At 40.1% G+C, this 18,229-nt stretch overlaps 1 protein-coding gene across 2 annotated transcripts in view; it reads right to left on the minus strand.

Moving 5' to 3' along the window:
- The window catches only part of CEMIP (cell migration inducing hyaluronidase 1), a 140,624-nt gene that overhangs the window by 44,112 nt on the left and 78,283 nt on the right, over positions 1-18,229 (minus strand). For both annotated transcript variants that reach the window (XM_032771880.2, XM_032771879.2), the window contains exons 5-11: positions 16,113-16,349; positions 14,568-14,747; positions 9,030-9,100; positions 8,192-8,287; positions 7,420-7,541; positions 5,084-5,225; positions 3,827-4,018 (exon numbers count right to left, since the gene is read on the minus strand). In XM_032771880.2, coding sequence (XP_032627771.1) covers positions 3,827-4,018; positions 5,084-5,225; positions 7,420-7,541; positions 8,192-8,287; positions 9,030-9,100; positions 14,568-14,747; positions 16,113-16,349 — 1,040 coding nt within the window. The remainder of the gene's footprint in view (positions 1-3,826; positions 4,019-5,083; positions 5,226-7,419; positions 7,542-8,191; positions 8,288-9,029; positions 9,101-14,567; positions 14,748-16,112; positions 16,350-18,229) is intronic.

The raw sequence follows: 18,229 nt of genomic DNA on the forward strand, positions 1-18,229 counted from the left end.
CAAACTAGTACAAAGTGCTACTAAAACAAGAACAGTAGCATTTTACACTCTTTGCCCTGGTGTAAATATCTGCAATGGAGAATCGAGCTCAACACCTTTTGAGAAGATGGCTGAATCTGGCATATTTTAGAAGACAAGAGATCAAGAATTTTCCTACTAGCTTAGTGCAGAAGAGATCAATAAGCCAACTCATGTATCGGAGCTGCAATAGAGAAATTGTCCCCACATCTGTCCTTAGGTAAGTTCCTAATTCTAATGCTCTTCTCCCATATTTTAGCATTATCAGATAACAAACTCAGTAACGCTCCACAATTATTCAGTCTCTGCAACCATACCAGTTGGATTCTAGATGTGTGTGAGATGCAATTGTAATCACAGATTTACTAATGGGTGGGATAATATGAGTAATTAGGCCAACCACAAGTCGAGTATTTTTTTTAAATCATGCTTTATCAAGTACAGTATATGCACAAAAGGTTGTTTCATCATGTATATCCTATCCATGGTGAAACTTATCAGCATTGTTAGTAACTTCATATACAGCCACAAAGATACAGATAAGACTGGTTTCCTGGGGAAACCACAAGAAATACTTGATCTTTCATCCTATCCTACTGTAATAACACAACCCTTCCTTCCTCCATCTCTCCCTCCTCTGACTTGCACTGTGTTCCCCCAGTTTTGCAGAATCCGGAGATAAAACATCAAACAGTTTTAATCATTTCCTCACAGAAAATAATCTAGACATAAAAATGACAAGTGAAGACAGTTAAACAAAGGAGGAGAGAAGGGGGAGGAGTTCCATTTCAATAAATGACCATTTTACTGAGACTGGTGACCTCCGAGTTTGAGCCTCATGGAAGTAACAACTTTGAAATCAATACAACTGCTCACCTGAGTAAGTGTTTGCAAGAATGATTCCTTAGGCGCCTGCTTTAGCTATTTTGGCTGGAATTTTTAAAGAACTATAAGAGAATTAGGCACCCAAATCCTATTGAAGTCCAGTGGGAGTAGGCTATCTAATTCCCTTAGGCTCTTTTAAAAATCCCACCCTTAGTGCTCTAATATTCATCTTTTTACTGCTACTTAAGCCACTTGTAGTCAGTAAAGCAAGTATGATTGCTCAGCAGAAAATGTCAAATATAAATAGTATATGAGCTGGCTAACTAGTTTAACTTACCTGGCAAAATATCCAAAGTTGTATCCATTAAAATATTAAAACATTAGAACACTGATTATAATTAGACTTTTGCTCTGCCAAATTTATGTTCCACAAAAATCCTTACAGCCATATTGTTAAATGGACATTTATGTTTAGTTAAAAAAAAGAAACAACCTCAACAAACCAAACTGGTTAAAGGGGACAAACCTATTATGAGTAGAACTATTTTTATAATTTGTTTGTTATTTCCAATGAGCAGATTTTTGGAGCTCTCAGTTCCTGACTCAAACTGCGTTTACATCTTTCTATATGAAGATCCTTCACTGGAACTGATACGGAAAACTGAGAAGAAAGAAGTAGACTGTGGAAGAAGACAGAAAAACAACCAAACACTCTTCTCTGCCCAATCCTGCATGTTATATGAATATGATACAATGGGACTGTTCACCTGTCTAAACACTGCAGCATCGGGACCATCGCTTGCTAGTCATTTTAAATGAAGTCACAGAGAAGAATGGAATGAGATCTCAAGGTGAAAGTCCCAACTGTACACAATCAAGGACAGTCCCTTGACCTACTTGTCTTCTCGTGAGGATGGAGGAGATTTCAATCTTTCACATTACTCCTTTCAACTAGGCTGAACTGTGTCAGAGTCATGCAGGATTCTTCCATTTTATTTTTAGTGTGTGGGATTTTGCTATAAGAAAGTTGGATGCAGTTATTATTGGGTCAAATTGTGCCCCGACTTATATAACCAGAGAAATCCCATTGACGTCAATGGAGTTGCAGGGGTGTAAGACAGGGCAGACTGTGTGTCATCTGTGGTAATAAAAGGGATGTCCAAATTCTCCTAACAACTAATTGGAAACAGAGCACAAATACTTCAAGTATTTCCATTTAGATCTCTACTTGAAATCACATGGCTTCTTTTTTCTCTGTCTATTCACTTTCCTAATATTAACTCAATGGAAATTGTTGTAGAAGATGAATATAAATAAATTATAAAAACTGTAGAGATCTGGGAAGACCCAAGGAGAGTCTTAGAAATGTATTAATCTGCAGTCTTCAGTTTTATTGACTATTTTCCAAGATTGTTCTCACAATGTACTTTGTATCATTATAGATTGATGCAGTTTTTCCAATAGCTCAAGTGTTTCATGAGAATAATATTCAGTTGGTAGTCACATTCTCTCAGAGAGTGCTTGTCACCTTAAGTCATAAGACTATGATGAATTCAAAGTCAGAATAATATTTTTTTTGGCTTAACCAATATCCCTCTTTTTGCCTGTTGAACAATGAATGACTAGAGCCCTTCTAAAAAAACAGTGCAGGAGGAAACACTTGTATCCTTCAGAAAGGGCTGCATCAGAGATAATGATGCATGAAGTGGTTAATGTTGCAGAGCTGAGCAAACTGCCTGGTGCACTGATTGTTCTAAGTGGGAGTATGTTTTCTCAAAATGAATTTACATTAAGTGTATGTTAAAAATCTCTCCTCAAATGAATCTGACTCACCATTATTATCTCTTATTTAAACACTGGCAGTTCATTGGCAATGCAACATGTTTGAATTACCACCATAACCATTCAACTATGCTACATTTTTTACATGATTTTTTGTTGTTGTAAAGGACGGTACTGGAAAGTCCTCTGTCTATTGAGAGAATGGGTAGCTAATGCTAATATCTCCACACTACCCATCGATGTGCCAAAACCAAGTTCTGGAAGGGAAAGAGGACCTGACAGACTCAGGGGAAGATTTAAAAGTCATTTGTTGTGTTTTGGAAAATCTTTGCCCGACATCTGTGCCTCTCTGCTGAAATGGACAATAAGGTGTCACTTTGTGGTGGCTGTATTTTTTTGAACTGAATTTAGAACACAAAGACCATTGAAGAACAATTAGACAGCAATGATTTTTCACCGCCAGCAGCCTGTTCCAGATTTGAGCTAGTCCTCCAGAAGAGAAAAAAAACAACAAAAAAAAAACTTTGTATCACTACACCCACCTTCCCATTTCCTCTGTCTCAGATAAATTCACTCGGCATTCTACAGCAATTCTGATTTACTCAAGCACTGTGGTTTGAGAGTATATGGCTGGTCATGTGACTTTAGGGACATATAGTTAACACATCTCCACTATGTCATGTGCTCTATATAGATACTAAAAACAGATGGTTTTAACAGAGTAGTATTTTATAAATGGGATAATGTGTTTCTGCCTAAATATATCTGCATGGCATAAATAACCAACTCTATAATAACAGAGCCTTAAAAATCTCATGACCTGCTCCTCCTCTCCCTTTGATAACAAAGGACTCCATCGTATGCTTTTCAGAAGGTGATCCTCTTCTAGAGCACGTCAAATCCTATAAACTCAGGCCCACCTGCAAAGTGCTTGGGAGATAAGATCAAGAGCTGGATGCTTGGGAAGAAAGATGGAAAACCCACAGATAAACCTGAAGGCACTATCATCACTTACAGATGTCAGGTGATTTTCAGATAGCAAAAAGGTACAGATTTCACAATAGCATCAACAAACTGAAGGCCAAAATTCATCTCTCATTTCACATCTCTGCAATACCTTTGGTTTAAATGGAGCTTCTTGGGTATGAAGGAGAGAAGAATGTGCCCATAGAAACATGCAAAAGACAAGATAAATCCTCACCTGATACTTTGACCTCATTAGGCCCACAGGCTCTGCATGGCAAGACTTGGAATTCCTCCGCCTGGTACATGGAATAATCTGTACTGGCAACAACAAGTCTATCTCCAGCCTTCCATGATCGTGCATCATCTGCCAGCCTCAAGATTGTGCTGTTCACATTGGTATCAATGCTTACAGTAAGCTTTGGTCTCACTAGGAAGCAAAAAGGGGACGGCAGAGAATTCAGCTCACTGAACCTTAAATTGTCCGCTAACTTCTCTGGGCATTTTTGATACTAACAAAATTTAGTAGTTTACTGATCCAACATAAATGTTACAGGTCTCCCAAGTACCTTCTTGGTTGGGTTTGGTTTGTGAAAAACAAAACAGCCATCCAAAAAAAGGCCTATTCATTAGTTATTGGCAAATAGATTTTCCACTAGCCATTTAACTAAATTTAAATGTAGCCCTTAGTGGCTCAGCTCACCACACCTACTTAGCTCCAGCAGTTATGGTTGCGCTGCACTGTTATTTACAGTAGCCATAAACCTCCCAGAAGTAGTTTTGAACATAATGACTACTTTTTTCCCCCAAGATAACTGCCTTCCATCTTTATCTCCCTACTAAATGAACGTTAAAGAATGACATGTAATGACCACTATGAGGGCAGGTATTGCATAAATGAATAATTGCAAAAGAAATAATTACTTTGAGAAAAACATTGCTTTCCAACAGCATGAGCATGAAACACAGTCTCCTTGCTTGCTGAAGGAATAATCCTGCCCCATCTTGAAATGCTTTAGGAAGCGTGGAGATTGTTACAGGTCTTGTCAAAGTATCTGTACAGTATTACTGAGGTTTGTTGACATCACGTCATTTCACATAGTGCTCAAGAATCTCTCTCGAGATACCCTATTGAAGACTTGTCCAGGTTCACTCTAATATCTCAGCCAAAAATCAGCTTGAAGAGCTACATTGGACGAAATTCAGTTCTACAGTAAATAGAGGTTACTCCCATTTACATCAGTAGGACGTGCTCCATCCGGCCTGGTTTGGCCCATCCTGTCTACCTGTGGCTAAGTGGTCAGTCAGGGACCCAGACATCAGAAGAAAGCAAAGAATGCAACATGGAAATCAAAGGGTTTCCCCAGTGAATTATTGTGTTTGGTATCAAATTTCTGCTTGCTATAAAATAGCCAGCTCAGAAGGAGGAAAATTCAAAATGAGATTTCTGCTCTGAATAACACAGCAGCTGGGCGTTAAAAAGTGAGTCACATACCAGGTTTGCCACACAGGAACCGCACTCGGTAATTTTGGCAGCCTTCGTCTGTCTGATCCTTACCATGGCACATAAACCTATAATCGTGGCTGCTTTTGTAGAAAACCTCAGTTGTTAAATTGGCTCCAGAGAGTGTAGCTGCCTAGGATGAGAATAGAAATGCACAGGGGTGGTCATTAAACATGAATGGCGCTTGCATCCTCTTACTCTCTCTCTGCATGGAATGAGGGTGATCACTCAACATTAAGATGATGCACAATGACCATGTAATAAAACAGAATGAATGATCATGGGTAGAATCCAGTTATATACTCTAGTTGGTTCATGCACCATAATTTTTTTATGCAGACCACATGGATTTAGTACTAGGTGAATCATGTCACTCCCACATCTATATTAGAACTTGTTTCCAACAAAACCACACAAAAAAACAGGACTCTGAGCTTGGCTAATGCTGCCTTGTTTCCCTTGATTTTAGATCTTCACTAGTTTGAGGTCAGATTCAGATTCTGAATGCAGATGGATGGGCCCAAACAAACTCACACTGTCAAGCATCTTAACTTTTCTCATTTCGTTACCTGGGGCCAGACTGTGTCTGATCCTTGCAGGAGAAAGGAGGTGGGAGTCTTCTCTCTCTTTCCCTTGCAAGGGCCAGGGATAATTGTTATCTCTATACTCAGGGAGCACTAGGAAAGCTCCCTCACGCACCCTGAGGTCACAAATTGCCCCAATGGGGGCAAGTAGAGGTGGGCCTTTGCTCTCCCATATACAAACCAGCCTGTGGAGCTGGCTGGGTATGCTGGGAGGGGATCAGGTTACACCACCCCAAGGGATGATTCAACATGCAAGCATGCGTTCCTCCTGGGGCAGTGTAGTCCATACCATCCCCCCTCAAGGCTGGGATTCAATACCACAGTCTAGACCTTCGGTTGCAATTGTTTTTGCCATTGCATAAAAATGCTACACATTGCATAGGACCAGCCAAATAACCTTCATTTTAAAAAGGCACGAGGTTCATAAATGAGTCACCATCTAAATTAGGGGCCTGATCCTGCAACTCCTACTCACTCACATAGGCACGCTCACTGCAGTCAATGGGAAACGTGCCCTTGGCTACACATTTCTTGTTCTATTTTGATTCTTCTTGTGCTTAGCATTGTTGGGGCAGGTTAGTTCTGATTACTCAACATCCGCAGCTGGTGTAAACTGATGAAGTCAGTGGGCTACACTGATTTACAGCAGCTGAAGATTTAGAAGCTCATGATTTATAACTTTTCAGAAACAGAAAAATATGGCGTTTCTTGTTTCACTTTTAATACATATGAACAAAAGCAACTATTAGTTAAATTAGTATCTGGCCTAGTGGCTCTCATGTCCTGAGCTGAAATCCCTCTTCCAACACACGAACAAAAGCTGAAATGCATCTAGAGTCAGTTTTAACATTGACCAGGAAGTAATAGTGAACAATGAGGAAAAAAACTGTTCCACAATGAGTAATTTGTCCTGGAAGCCCTTGTTCATACAGGTAGTCCTCATTGCAAGAGTAGTCCAATTAAATTTAATGCAACTATTCTTGCGAGCAAGGGCTACTCAGGTAAGTAAGAGTTTGCTGGATCAATTCCTACATGCCTTAATGCTCAAGCCAACCCTGTAAAAATCTCACAGTACCAATCATTTTATGGTCTTCTGTTAAGCAGCACTTGAGCTGCAGAATTTTATCAAATGGACATTTAAGTATGCAGAGGGAATTTGTCAATGAAAGCCATTTTTCCTTCACACATTAAGTAGCTTTTTCAGTCATAACAAGGTGTACTTTTCCCCCACAACATGTGCATTCGAGGATTTAATTACATGTTTCGCACAATGGAATTCAGACTTCTTTCTACCAAAGAAAAAGCAATGGACTTGAAAAAATGACTGCAAGCCCAAAGACATTTCCCCCCATGAACTAATGCAACCTCAAGGTTCCAGAAGTGAGAACTTGAAGAAGAGGATCCAATTCTACAACCTTTCCTCACACCAGTAGTCCTATTGACTGACCTTGGACTGGTTGTGTGAATCAGGGTTGCAGGATCAGACTCAAGAGTGAGGAATATAGTTTGTCTTATGAGCCTCCCATTAGTGTTAAACACTTGTCAGCATTGTGGCCAGTCTATGTGCAAGAGCATCAAGAGACGTCTAGAAACTAAATGCATTCACGCTCACAACACAGTCACCAAGAAGGCCTGAGGTCTACTAGAACTTTCTTGACTTTGATGCTGCACTTGGCTGCTTACTATACTGCTGTTGCTCATCAGGCAAGTTAATCTATAGGGAAAATGGGGAGTTTGTCCTACCTGGATATCAAGGGGGTGACTACATATTTTGCCTGGGTTTGCCGCTCTGAGGTCAGAAAGTTTCTCCGTGTCTTTGGATCTTGCCTTTTTGGGCTTCTCAAACCACTCTGTCCATTCTACATCTGGAGACAAACAGGAAAGACAGTTTTATAGAAAGCCATACTTAATGCAGCAAAAATGCTCTTACCAGCATTTAGTCTCAAATACCATGAACAAGTTACTTCAATAACTGCCTAGTTCCTGGTTTTCTTGGCTAGTCTGGCAGCTACTTTACTGATGCTATGAAGCGTAGCAAGGCAAGGGAGCATGGAATTATTTAAAAGCTACATGATTTGAGTATGTAGCATGAGCATTTCTAACAGCTGCGGAACACAAATTGTGCCCTTCTCTCTACACCCCTCTGTATACAGTATATTCAAGTCAGCTTGTAATCAGTTGCTATTTGTTAACGGAAACACCATTCTGACAAGTGGTGACCATATAATCAAAAGAAATAAGAGGATGTATGTTGGTTTGGTCTTAACACATGGACCGTCACATTCAATGCAAAAAAAGACAAAGGATTCAAATCACACAGAGTCAGTCTTGCAGGGATTGGAAATAGAGATGCTGCTTGTGTTCTTGTTTGGATTAAAGGCAACCTTAGTAGATATCAAACCCTTTCTTTCTAAAAAGAGAGAATGTGATTGGTGTGAGAAAAAGGAATATTTCAAAAAGCAATTAGCACTGTTTAAGTGCTGTCACTCTGCTAGCAGGCAAACAGATGGCTCACCTTGAACCCACTCACTGGTTGAAGACACATTAAAATGCTCTCCATTCTCAGCCTGGAATAGTTTGAATACTTTGGCCACAGCTGATCCTTTGTGTCCTGTAAAACAATTATTACAATTTCATGGTTTGCAAGTGATAGAAGCTAAGACTTAATAGGCAATGGAGCAAGCCCGTGTTTGTCTCTCTTGGGAGACTAGAGCAGATTCAGTAATTGCCCTCAAAATTGTTCCTCCTACTCTTGGAATGATTTTTCAGACTCTTTCCTTCTGCTCAGACTTTGCTTTTGTAGAGGAGGAATTCTCAGAAAAATCAAGTGAATTAAGAAAAATCATATCTTTTTGTTTTATTTTGCATTTTTTGTTTGCTAGTTTACGTTGTGAAAAACCAGGTCATTATCTTTATTTAGAAAATACTATGGTATTCCACAGCAAATAGCCTCAAAAACTAGTATAGGCTGCAGGGTTTTGACTCTCATGGTACAACATCAGGTCTTAGATTTTCATCTCATGTTAACTGAGATCGTTCTACTGATTTATGTCAGAAAGGTGGATACATAATTTGGCTTCAACAGAGCTATACTGATTTATACTAGCTGAGTATCTGGTCCTGTATTTCTGCGTACGAGTGGACTGTGTCAAATCCCATTCAACTGCATCACAACATGGGGATAATGTAAGGAGGTAAGACTCCTGTTCATAGCTTCAATGTAGTGTAGTGTCAGACAGTACAAAGGTCATGGAACAAATTTATCCCTTACAGAATTACACTGACTTCCATGGAATTATACCAGGGAGGAACTTGCCCAGGCAATTTCAAGCAAGCATTTGCTTCTGCATTACCTAGATATTCAATGTGGTCTTCAACAGAAGAGGAAGGGTTTCCTTTTACTGTAATAAAACTCCAAGGATGCCTGAGAAATCAAGATGAGAAATTATATTATTTCATCTGGTACTTGCATGCATCATTTGTTTTCTCCTCCCTGGTGCATCATCTTCAAAACAGACAGATTTATGTGACACTGCAGTTTGTTTTACACTGACAATATCTTAACACTTAATATGCTTTGCTAAATATGCAACAAGGGAAATGAGGTTCAAAGATAAATATCTTCTTGATATAATTAATCATAGTGTTGTATAAATGAAACAGGTGGACTTCATTTTTTATTGAATATCTAAAGAGATTTTTGTGCGATAGCACATGGGACACTGGCAATGCCTCTGGATGGCTGCAATGCTTCCCTCCCCCGCCTCAAAAAAGAACTTTAAAATAGCCAAATTCGGTTAAGCAAATTGAGTTTGTGCTGAAATGGTGTAGGTCAGGTTTCAGACTATAGTGAGCAGTGGGGATTTATAATGGACTCTGTTTTATTGATTTTCTGGCAAAAACTGCTATCAAAAGTGCATAGATATGCTACAAGAATAGATTTTATTCACTTCAAACTGTGATCAGGAATGGGGGTTTATGAGCCACGATCACTGGTTCAGCTCCAGCTCCAGGCCAGTAATAAGTGAAGTTTGTTACTATCTGATGGTCACAGGTGGACTCAATCAGTATCTACTAGAGAGTTATCAGCAATGCTAGAAACACTAGCATGTGAACTGAACTGGTTTGGGGAACAGACTAACTTGCCCTCTCAACTTCGGAGATGAACCCTCTAGAGAAGGGCACTAATGGGTCAGAGCAGGGAGTTTTGTCCTGCTGCTGAATGTGATTTACTGTTATGTGTCTAAATAGACTTCAGCCATGAATGCTATTAATTAATAATGTGCATCACAACAGAACAAGAAGTGCTTTGTGGGACTTACACTATAGTAGAGAGGCCCCAACATTTGGCAATTAAAAACCCCATGAGAGAAATCCTCTGTCTCTTGGCAAAACTTCCACTGATTTCCATAAAGTCAGGACTTCATGCTAGGAGTCCAAGCCAGTACCTCACACATTGCATTTGATGGTAACTGGAATGTAGGTGGCTTTAAAACCTGCCCTCAGGCGTCTATAGAAAATATATATGGACGCTAAAAGCCAACTATCAAAAACACGCTATATATTACCAGCCATCTCACCTTTATTAGGGCTTCGTTCTGTTCTCATCGAGGTCAAGGGCTAAATTCCCCTCGACTTCAGTAGGAGCAGATTCTGAGTAAGCCTGGTCCCATAGTGAGAACAGGGGGTGACATATACACCCTGTTAATGTAAAGAAAATGGCTTCTCAAAAAAATCAAGGCAGCTCCAGCAGCTCATCAGTGGCCTGACCACAGGACAGACCAAGGGGAAGCTGCGAAGCTGCCAGCACAACTGCCTGAGGCGTCTGCCAGGGAGCCAGATGCTCCTGCTGGAAAACTTTCCTGCACACTGAGTGCCAAAGGCATTGGAGTGCTGTGATCTCCATCCAGAGAGAAAGGGAGGGGTGGGACGGTGGAAGAAATGACATTTTATCACTCAGCAGGCAGGACAGACTTCCCCCCCCCACCGACTTCCTTTTTGTGGGGGGTTAACAAAAATAAAAACAAATGACAAAAATATGATTAAAAAATAAACAAGGCCAAGAGCATTCAAAATACATTGAAGAACAGTTCAGTTTGTTCTTAAACTAATATTTGCACCCATTTCGTTCTTCCCAGTATTTGGTTCCCCGCGTTAGTTTATGGCTAACAGCATAGTTAAGCCAGTTCATCCTAATGCACGTGGCCATGTGTAACATGTCGTGACGGCATGAAATGCGGGGACTGAATTCCACCTTCTTTATGCCTGTATGAACCCAGAGTAGCACCACTGATGCCAGTGTAAAGTTCTGATTAGAACTGTTAGCAGCTAGTTCTGAAAGACTTTGTCTTGATTGATTGATTTAAAAAAAAACTCCTTATTTAAAGGGCATATTCATGAAACAAGGAAGGGGAAGCTCTTCTATTCATTCTGATTTTTCTGGATTCAGCAAATGGGCAACAGGAACAGACATCATGAGCCAGATGCTCAGCTGGTGTAAATCATCATTCCTTTGACTTTAATGGAGCAATGCTGATTTATGGCAGCTCAGGACCTGGTTTAGTGTGACAGAAGTGGAGACAGATGGTTTCTGTCTGTCTATCAATCTCCCTGTGTAGCCCATAGTACTAGAAAATTACCCAGGCAATGACTGAGTAATCTGACTCATTTGGCACTTTCAAAAATGCGAAACAAATATCTGACCCCAAAACTACTAGCTGGGGTTGCACCAGTTATTGTCTCAGCAACATTCGGAATCTGTCATCAGCAACTGACATAGTGCAGTACAGATCTAGCACACAGGTGTTTGATTTAGTACTGTCAGCCAGTCATCAAGTCAACAGATGTTTTAGGATGATCAGAAAGAGAGAGCAATCAATCCACTGCCCATTGTCTGACTCCTCCTCTGCAGTGTAGTTTAGAGGGTGGATATATAATCTAGCAAATCGCCCAGAGTAATTTTTACAAAACTACAGTACTTTGTACTGTCCAGAATGAGCAGGGACTTTTTATCTTTGACAAGCACTTACTTTAGCAGTACTAAAAATACACCTAAGTGTACAGTGCACTGAAAATCACTAACTACTACAGAGTAAAAACCTAACAAGAGGCAGCGTAGCAGTCAGACTTTCTTGTATGATTATGTAGCTGTTGATATGCAGTATCCAGGCACAGGTTCAAAAATGACATTAAAATAACATCCAGTCCCTTTCCCTCACTATCTACTGCACTGCAGAGGAGAAAGGGGTCAGATATAACCCCTTTCTTTGTTATTATCTGATTCTGGTACAAATATAGGTTTGCAGATGAGTTTCTGCTCAGAGTAGAGATGGGTCTAACCTGCAGAATTCAGAACCAAATGAGGTTGTTCCAGTTCAGGGTTTGGGTTCATCCTGGTGTAGAGAAAGGAGCCAGTCGAAGTTTGGGATCTGGTTCTGAATAAAGGCATCCCCAGGTTACAGGGTGTTTGTGGGTCATGTGTTATTTGTGGACCAAACCTTGCAATCCTTAATGTAGGCAAAACTCAGAAAACGTTGGCCTCAGTAAATAATGACTTCAAAGGGAATTTTGCCTGAGTAAGGATTCCAGGCTTTGATTGTTTATAATTTAGAAGCTAATAATCAGGCACTGGGGCATTGTGGAACAGAGAATCTTTGCTAGTTTGTTATCCTGATCGATTTTTAAAATAACATTTTCAAAAGTGCCTAAGTAAGTTAGGTGTCTAACTCCCATTGAAAGTGTAAGGTGTCTAAAGAGGTAGACAGGTGCCTAGTGGGTTTTGAAAAATCTCACTAAGCAGCTGTCTACATCTTTAGACACCTAATACTTCTATAAATCTGTCACAGGAGACCAAGACTCATTAAAAAAAGTCATTGGGACTTCAGAGGTAACGTTTTTAAAAGTGGCAGATGCACTTAACTAGTACACAGGGACGCAAGTATTTTTACAAACCTGTATGTTACACAGTGGTCACCCTTAAAGGGTCAACATTTGCCATGAATTACTACATCAGAAGACCCAAGATGTCGCTGTTATTTCCCCGTCAAAAAGAAGAGGTGCATTCTCCACACACATGCCAGGTTTTTGCACTTGCTCAAAATTCCATATATAAAATGGAATTGAGGGGATTCTGGCCAGACAACTTTTAGAGGTCCTGTACTAAATCAGTACGGGTGCTTCCTGAGTGATCTAGAGCAGCACTCTGGCTGTGTGGTCACAACACTGTATAGAGAAGCAGCCAGGTCAAATTTCAGTGAGTGGCATTGCAGGCGGGTGCACAGGGTCACAATGCCACTCAACTTTGGCTTGGCCACCCCTCCATCCAGATGGAAGGGCATCCATGCCAAATGATGTTGCAACTTGGTGCACAGGGAGTCTGTTCCTGTGGGGTGGAGTGCAGGGAAGCCTGCTGAGAACTTGACTTCTGGCAGCACTGACTCATGCAATGTGTGAGTAAGAGGGGGAGACTCCCCAGCCAAGGGAAATCCAGGGTCTCTGTGGGGGGGATGAGTGGGCACTGGAATGAGTTCCAGCCAGTGAGGTGGGGGGAAGAAGTTGCCCACTTACCCAAGAAATATCTGAGTGGGCACCACTGTTCCCCATTTTAAAATATAGAAAAATGCTGCAGTAGCTCAAGTAGCAGCGTGGCAAGTGTTTGCTTTTAGACGGCAACTGCTAGTTCATGGCAGAACTGAGTTATAACACGATGAATCAGATTCTCTAGGCATTTCCATTATAAGTACCTGTAGTAAAGGCGCTGGAAATTAACATTAAAATGCCACTGTTGAATAAAAATACCAGGAGCAGTTTCACCAAAATTATCAAAAAAAAAAATTGTCCCCCATTGCAGGACAGGAAAAAAGATGTAGGATTTTTAAAGTCTCTTTCTGTGTCTCAAAACTAGAATTACAGAAGCAGAAATCTGCCAGGCCATTGGGCCATAACACGGACTGTGGGTATCTGGGAGGAAATACTGGGGTTTTTTGCTTGTTCAGTTTTTTACCTATTTTTTTGCAGACTAGGTTATTTAATAGGAATTCTCAATACAGTGCATCGAATTCCCTGTAACAGATAAGGGACTCTCATGGCTAAGTTTCCTGATATACCAGAATGAAAATGTTCTCATCTGCAGCTACCTAATTGTCACACACATTTTCACAAAGATTGGCCTCTGGCTCTGTTCTTGAAGGATTTTTTTAAAAATGGTCCACAATGACTCCTCCAGACTTTATATAGATTATGACCTATTGGGTAACAAACAACCACTTTTAAAAAATGCAGAGCAACGTGATAAACTAGGACTCCAACTGGGCAAATAGTACTTATTCTCTAAAACAGTATGTGTGCCAACATATACTATAAATTGGCCAAAGGACTTTTACAGTTTACAGGGTAAATATAATGCATACTAAATTATGTGCTGCACAAATCCCAAATATACATTCGATTAATTATATAATATATTTTCCAGAATGTCTGTCTATGTATTTAGCCAGGGCTATATGGCTGTTATACTAGCCCTAAAGTTTGTTTACTGAAGAGAACGATATGTATATACAGTACACTGGATAGATTTATACAAACATCTTAAATCTCTAGGGTATGGCATGGAAACAAACAGGAATGGATAATTTGTGGGGTTATCAAGGAAAAATACATGCCTTTTAATGTGAATCATGTGTTATTCCTCAAACTCCTAATAAAAATGCCCAATATAGACACTGAATGCATCTTAGGCTATTTAATTAACTGCTAAAAGTTCGCAAAGAAAAAAGGAAAAATTTTCACAGTGTGAAAGAATGTTGTGCCTTTGATACAGTAGAATTATCTGGCTATATGAAAAGCATAATAAGAGCTCTGTGCTGGCAGAACTGGCCAGGACAGGCACATACCTAAACCCAAGATGGAGGAAATGCTTGCTGCCCAGTTTGGTCATTGCTTTCCTGGCTGAGTCATCTAAGTTTCTAGACCCTTCATCATTCACTGCTACTGACAGGATCATGCCATTGTCAATTGCTCTCAAATACTGGACAAGACGGGCACTTTCCCCTTTCAGTTTGTAGGTATCGAACCTAAAGGAAAGAAAAGAAGCATTTACACCAGGGAGCATCACACCTTCTGTATATTCCCTCTGGTTAAAAATAGGTATTATACAGAGAGATCTACATGTTTGTATTGCTACAGATACCATTATACATCATTCCTTGCGAAAGTGCTACTTAATAGTATAGTGAAATGGAATGATTATTATACTGGTTTGTCTAAAAGGATACATTATGGTTTTCCATAAAACTAATTCAGAGAATTGCGTAAGATCTAGATAACGAAACAGCAAAACTGTAACAATAACTGCCCCGTATGAGAAATAGTGGCAGGTGAAAAAAGTAGGTAGGTATGTAGGAAGAGAGAAAAAAAGTTTTTTTTTTTTTTTTTTACTGATGTACTTTCTAGGATGATGAGGTTTTTTTTTGTTGTTGTTGTTGTTGTTGTTGGGTGCTTTGTTTGCTTGATTGTTTTTTATTCTAGTTAAAAAAGAGTGTGCCACTACCGGAGTAATACAAAAGGAAATAATTGCACAATAAGTAATGTAATACCGGATTAGAAATAAGATGCATGCCTCCATTTTAAAAAAAAAAATCCTAGCTCTCAGATGAAACCCCTACAATCAGCAGTTCTTCATAAACATTTTTAAAGCTTCGAATATTTAAAACTGTTAATTGTCTTAATTGGTAGTAACACATTTTCTTAGAGAAGGAACCCAAATTTGATTGAAGTGAACACAAGGAAAAATGCTTCACTTATTTTTGGTGTGAGACTACAGTGCTTCTTCAGTTGGAATTCAGCCAGCAGCTCTGTATCCCCTTTCAAGTCAATGAGAGATTTGTCTGAAGCAGTTCTTCAGGGCCCGGTTAGGATACTAGTTTGCTTAGATTCTAAGCTTGCTGGGGCCCAATCCATCTTTTTGTTCTATGTTTTACAGCTCTCAGCACAATAGGGTCCTGGTTCATGACTAAAAGTTCCTAGGAACTACCACAAAACATATACATAATAATAATTTCGTATCCAATAATCTAGTACCTGTTAATGACCCATCAGAAAGGAAGTTTCTGGGTAAAATGCCCAGAAAAACCTAAGGACTCCATGTAACAACTGTCTTTGATCCATATTAAGGGCCTGATCCTGCAAGGTGCTGAGCTGAGCACCATCTACTCTTGCTGACTTTGCAGGGAGTTGAAGTCCTTCATCATATTGCAGGATTGGGCCCTAATTTGGTTTTGGAGACTACGGAATTGACAAGAGCTATAGTGAGGCATACAATGAGACCTATATAAATCTGTCACTGGAAATTCCCTTTGCCCATCTCTGATTTGACGCTGATGCTGCCTTTAAGGTAATGTCAAAAGTTTCCAGATACTGATGGCTCTAAACTGACTCACCGATCTGAATGGACGACTGCCCCTGTTTTTGGGTCAATAACATGGACAATGACACCTCGATGCCCCCAGCTTCTTTCAAAGTAGTAGCCACCTTCTTCCATGCCACCAGGGTGAAGAGTCTTGTTTAGAAAAGTCCAGGACAACTTTTTCTCACCATGGATCTCAAGGGTTCCACCTCGACCGACCCCAATATATTTTTGCCCAAAGTCAGCATCTGGCTGGATGCCATCATCTGCTCTGTAGGGTAAAAAATACACACACATATGAATTAGAATATTTTACTATCAAGCCAACACGAAGCATCCCACCAAGTGCTGGTAGTGCTGGACAGGAGAGAAAGCAACATGTTTAGAATGTATTTCTTTCAAGAAATCCTAAGAAATGCAAAATGCTGGGACTCTATAGAAAATAAATTCTTTGTCTGAAATAACACTAACAACAGGGGTCAGAGACAATTTAGGACAGACATGGCAGCTGACTCATTATCACTAGTTTGTTGTTCTTTTAGATTACTATCGACATTCCACGTTGGAGGCTTGTTGACACACAAAAGTTGTACTGGCAGGAAAGCAGTACAACACACCTAGTGTGGATACAGCTATATTGGTATAAAGGGGCTTACACAAGGATAGCTTTTCCCATATGGGAAGGGGAATATGCTATGCTGGTATAGCTGCATGCACACTAGCGGTTGTAACTGTATAACTATTTTTTTTTAAAGCAAACCACATCCCTAGCTGAAGTAGTTATATCAGTACAAAAGCTGTGTATCAACCAGGCCTGAGTGAATAGAAAGTAATATTTACCAACTTGAAACAATAGAGCACTTTGCACAGAAGTGAAGTCTATTTCTTTGACTGAGTTACCTCATATTCTTCATAGAGATATTGTTAGAATATGAACATGGCATAATTAAGATATGTTTTATGTAAGATGGATCATGTGAGATATCATTGGAAAGGATATGATGTAAGGACTATGATTATCCTATTTGTATGCATGTATCTTTTCTGTATCTGAAGTATTGCCTATGTAACAATTACAACTGTGTTTATACCTGGGGAATGCCCACCAGACAGTAGGCAATCAGCCTGGATGGGCCATTAGGGAGAACAATAGGACGCTGGAGATGCTAATCTCCCACCTTCCTGAGAAGCTTCCTGGGATGCTGCTTTGACACGGCAAGGTCATGTATCATGTCACCTGGTACTGGACCCCATCTTGGACTACTAGTATTTGTCCACTAATAGTGGTGGGAACCAAGCGGGGAAACAAAGGATTCCCACCATATATAAATCCTATTTAAGGCAGGGAAGTGAGTTGATCTAAGTCTGTTCTTCACTGAATCTCTGCCCAAGATGACTGCTGAAAACACCTAAGACTGATCTGGGGAAGAAAGGTCTGGACCCAGGCTAGAAGGTGTCTGGCCTGTGAAAGGAATATCTGTCATTCTAAACTCCTAGCAAGAGCAGTTTATTTGCTTAAAACAACACTTAGGGTGAGAAATTACTACTTGTAGCCAGTTTCTTTTGTGGATTAAATTTAGTTTCCGTGTTTGCTTTATTTGCTCAGTAATCTGCTTTGCTCTGTTTGCTATGCCTTATAATCACTTCAAAATCTATCCTTTGTAGTTAATAAATTTGGTTTTGGTTTCTATAAATCAGTTTGTGGAATTCATAACAGGGGAGCAAAAAGCTGTGCAGATCTTCCTCCACATTGAGGGAGGGAGCGAATTTCATGAGCTTAAACTGTACAGTTTTCTGTGCCATGCAAGACAATACAATTCTGGGTTTACACTCTAGAGGGGGTGTACACTTGAGTGCTGGGGAATTCCCGAGATGTGTCTTCACACGCAGTGTCTGTGTCTTTCTGTAGCTGGCTGTGGCCCTACCAGTGTGCGCGGGAGGAGGTTCGAGAGCCTGGCTCAGCAGGGCAATTCCAGACTGGTGGAACCAGCAGGCTCAGTGGTACCCCAGTACATCAGGGACACCTGTCACCTCTCCCTCTCTCCGTCATAAGAAGTAAAGAAATTTAGGCATGAAAAAATTTTCAGACCAAGGTAACTGCAAGAAAATAATGGAAACGTTAGGCCTTTTTTCCCATGACTTTAAAATATC

Source organism: Chelonoidis abingdonii, chromosome 9 (genome assembly GCF_003597395.2).
Source record: "Chelonoidis abingdonii isolate Lonesome George chromosome 9, CheloAbing_2.0, whole genome shotgun sequence".
NCBI lineage: Eukaryota > Metazoa > Chordata > Testudines > Testudinidae > Chelonoidis > Chelonoidis abingdonii.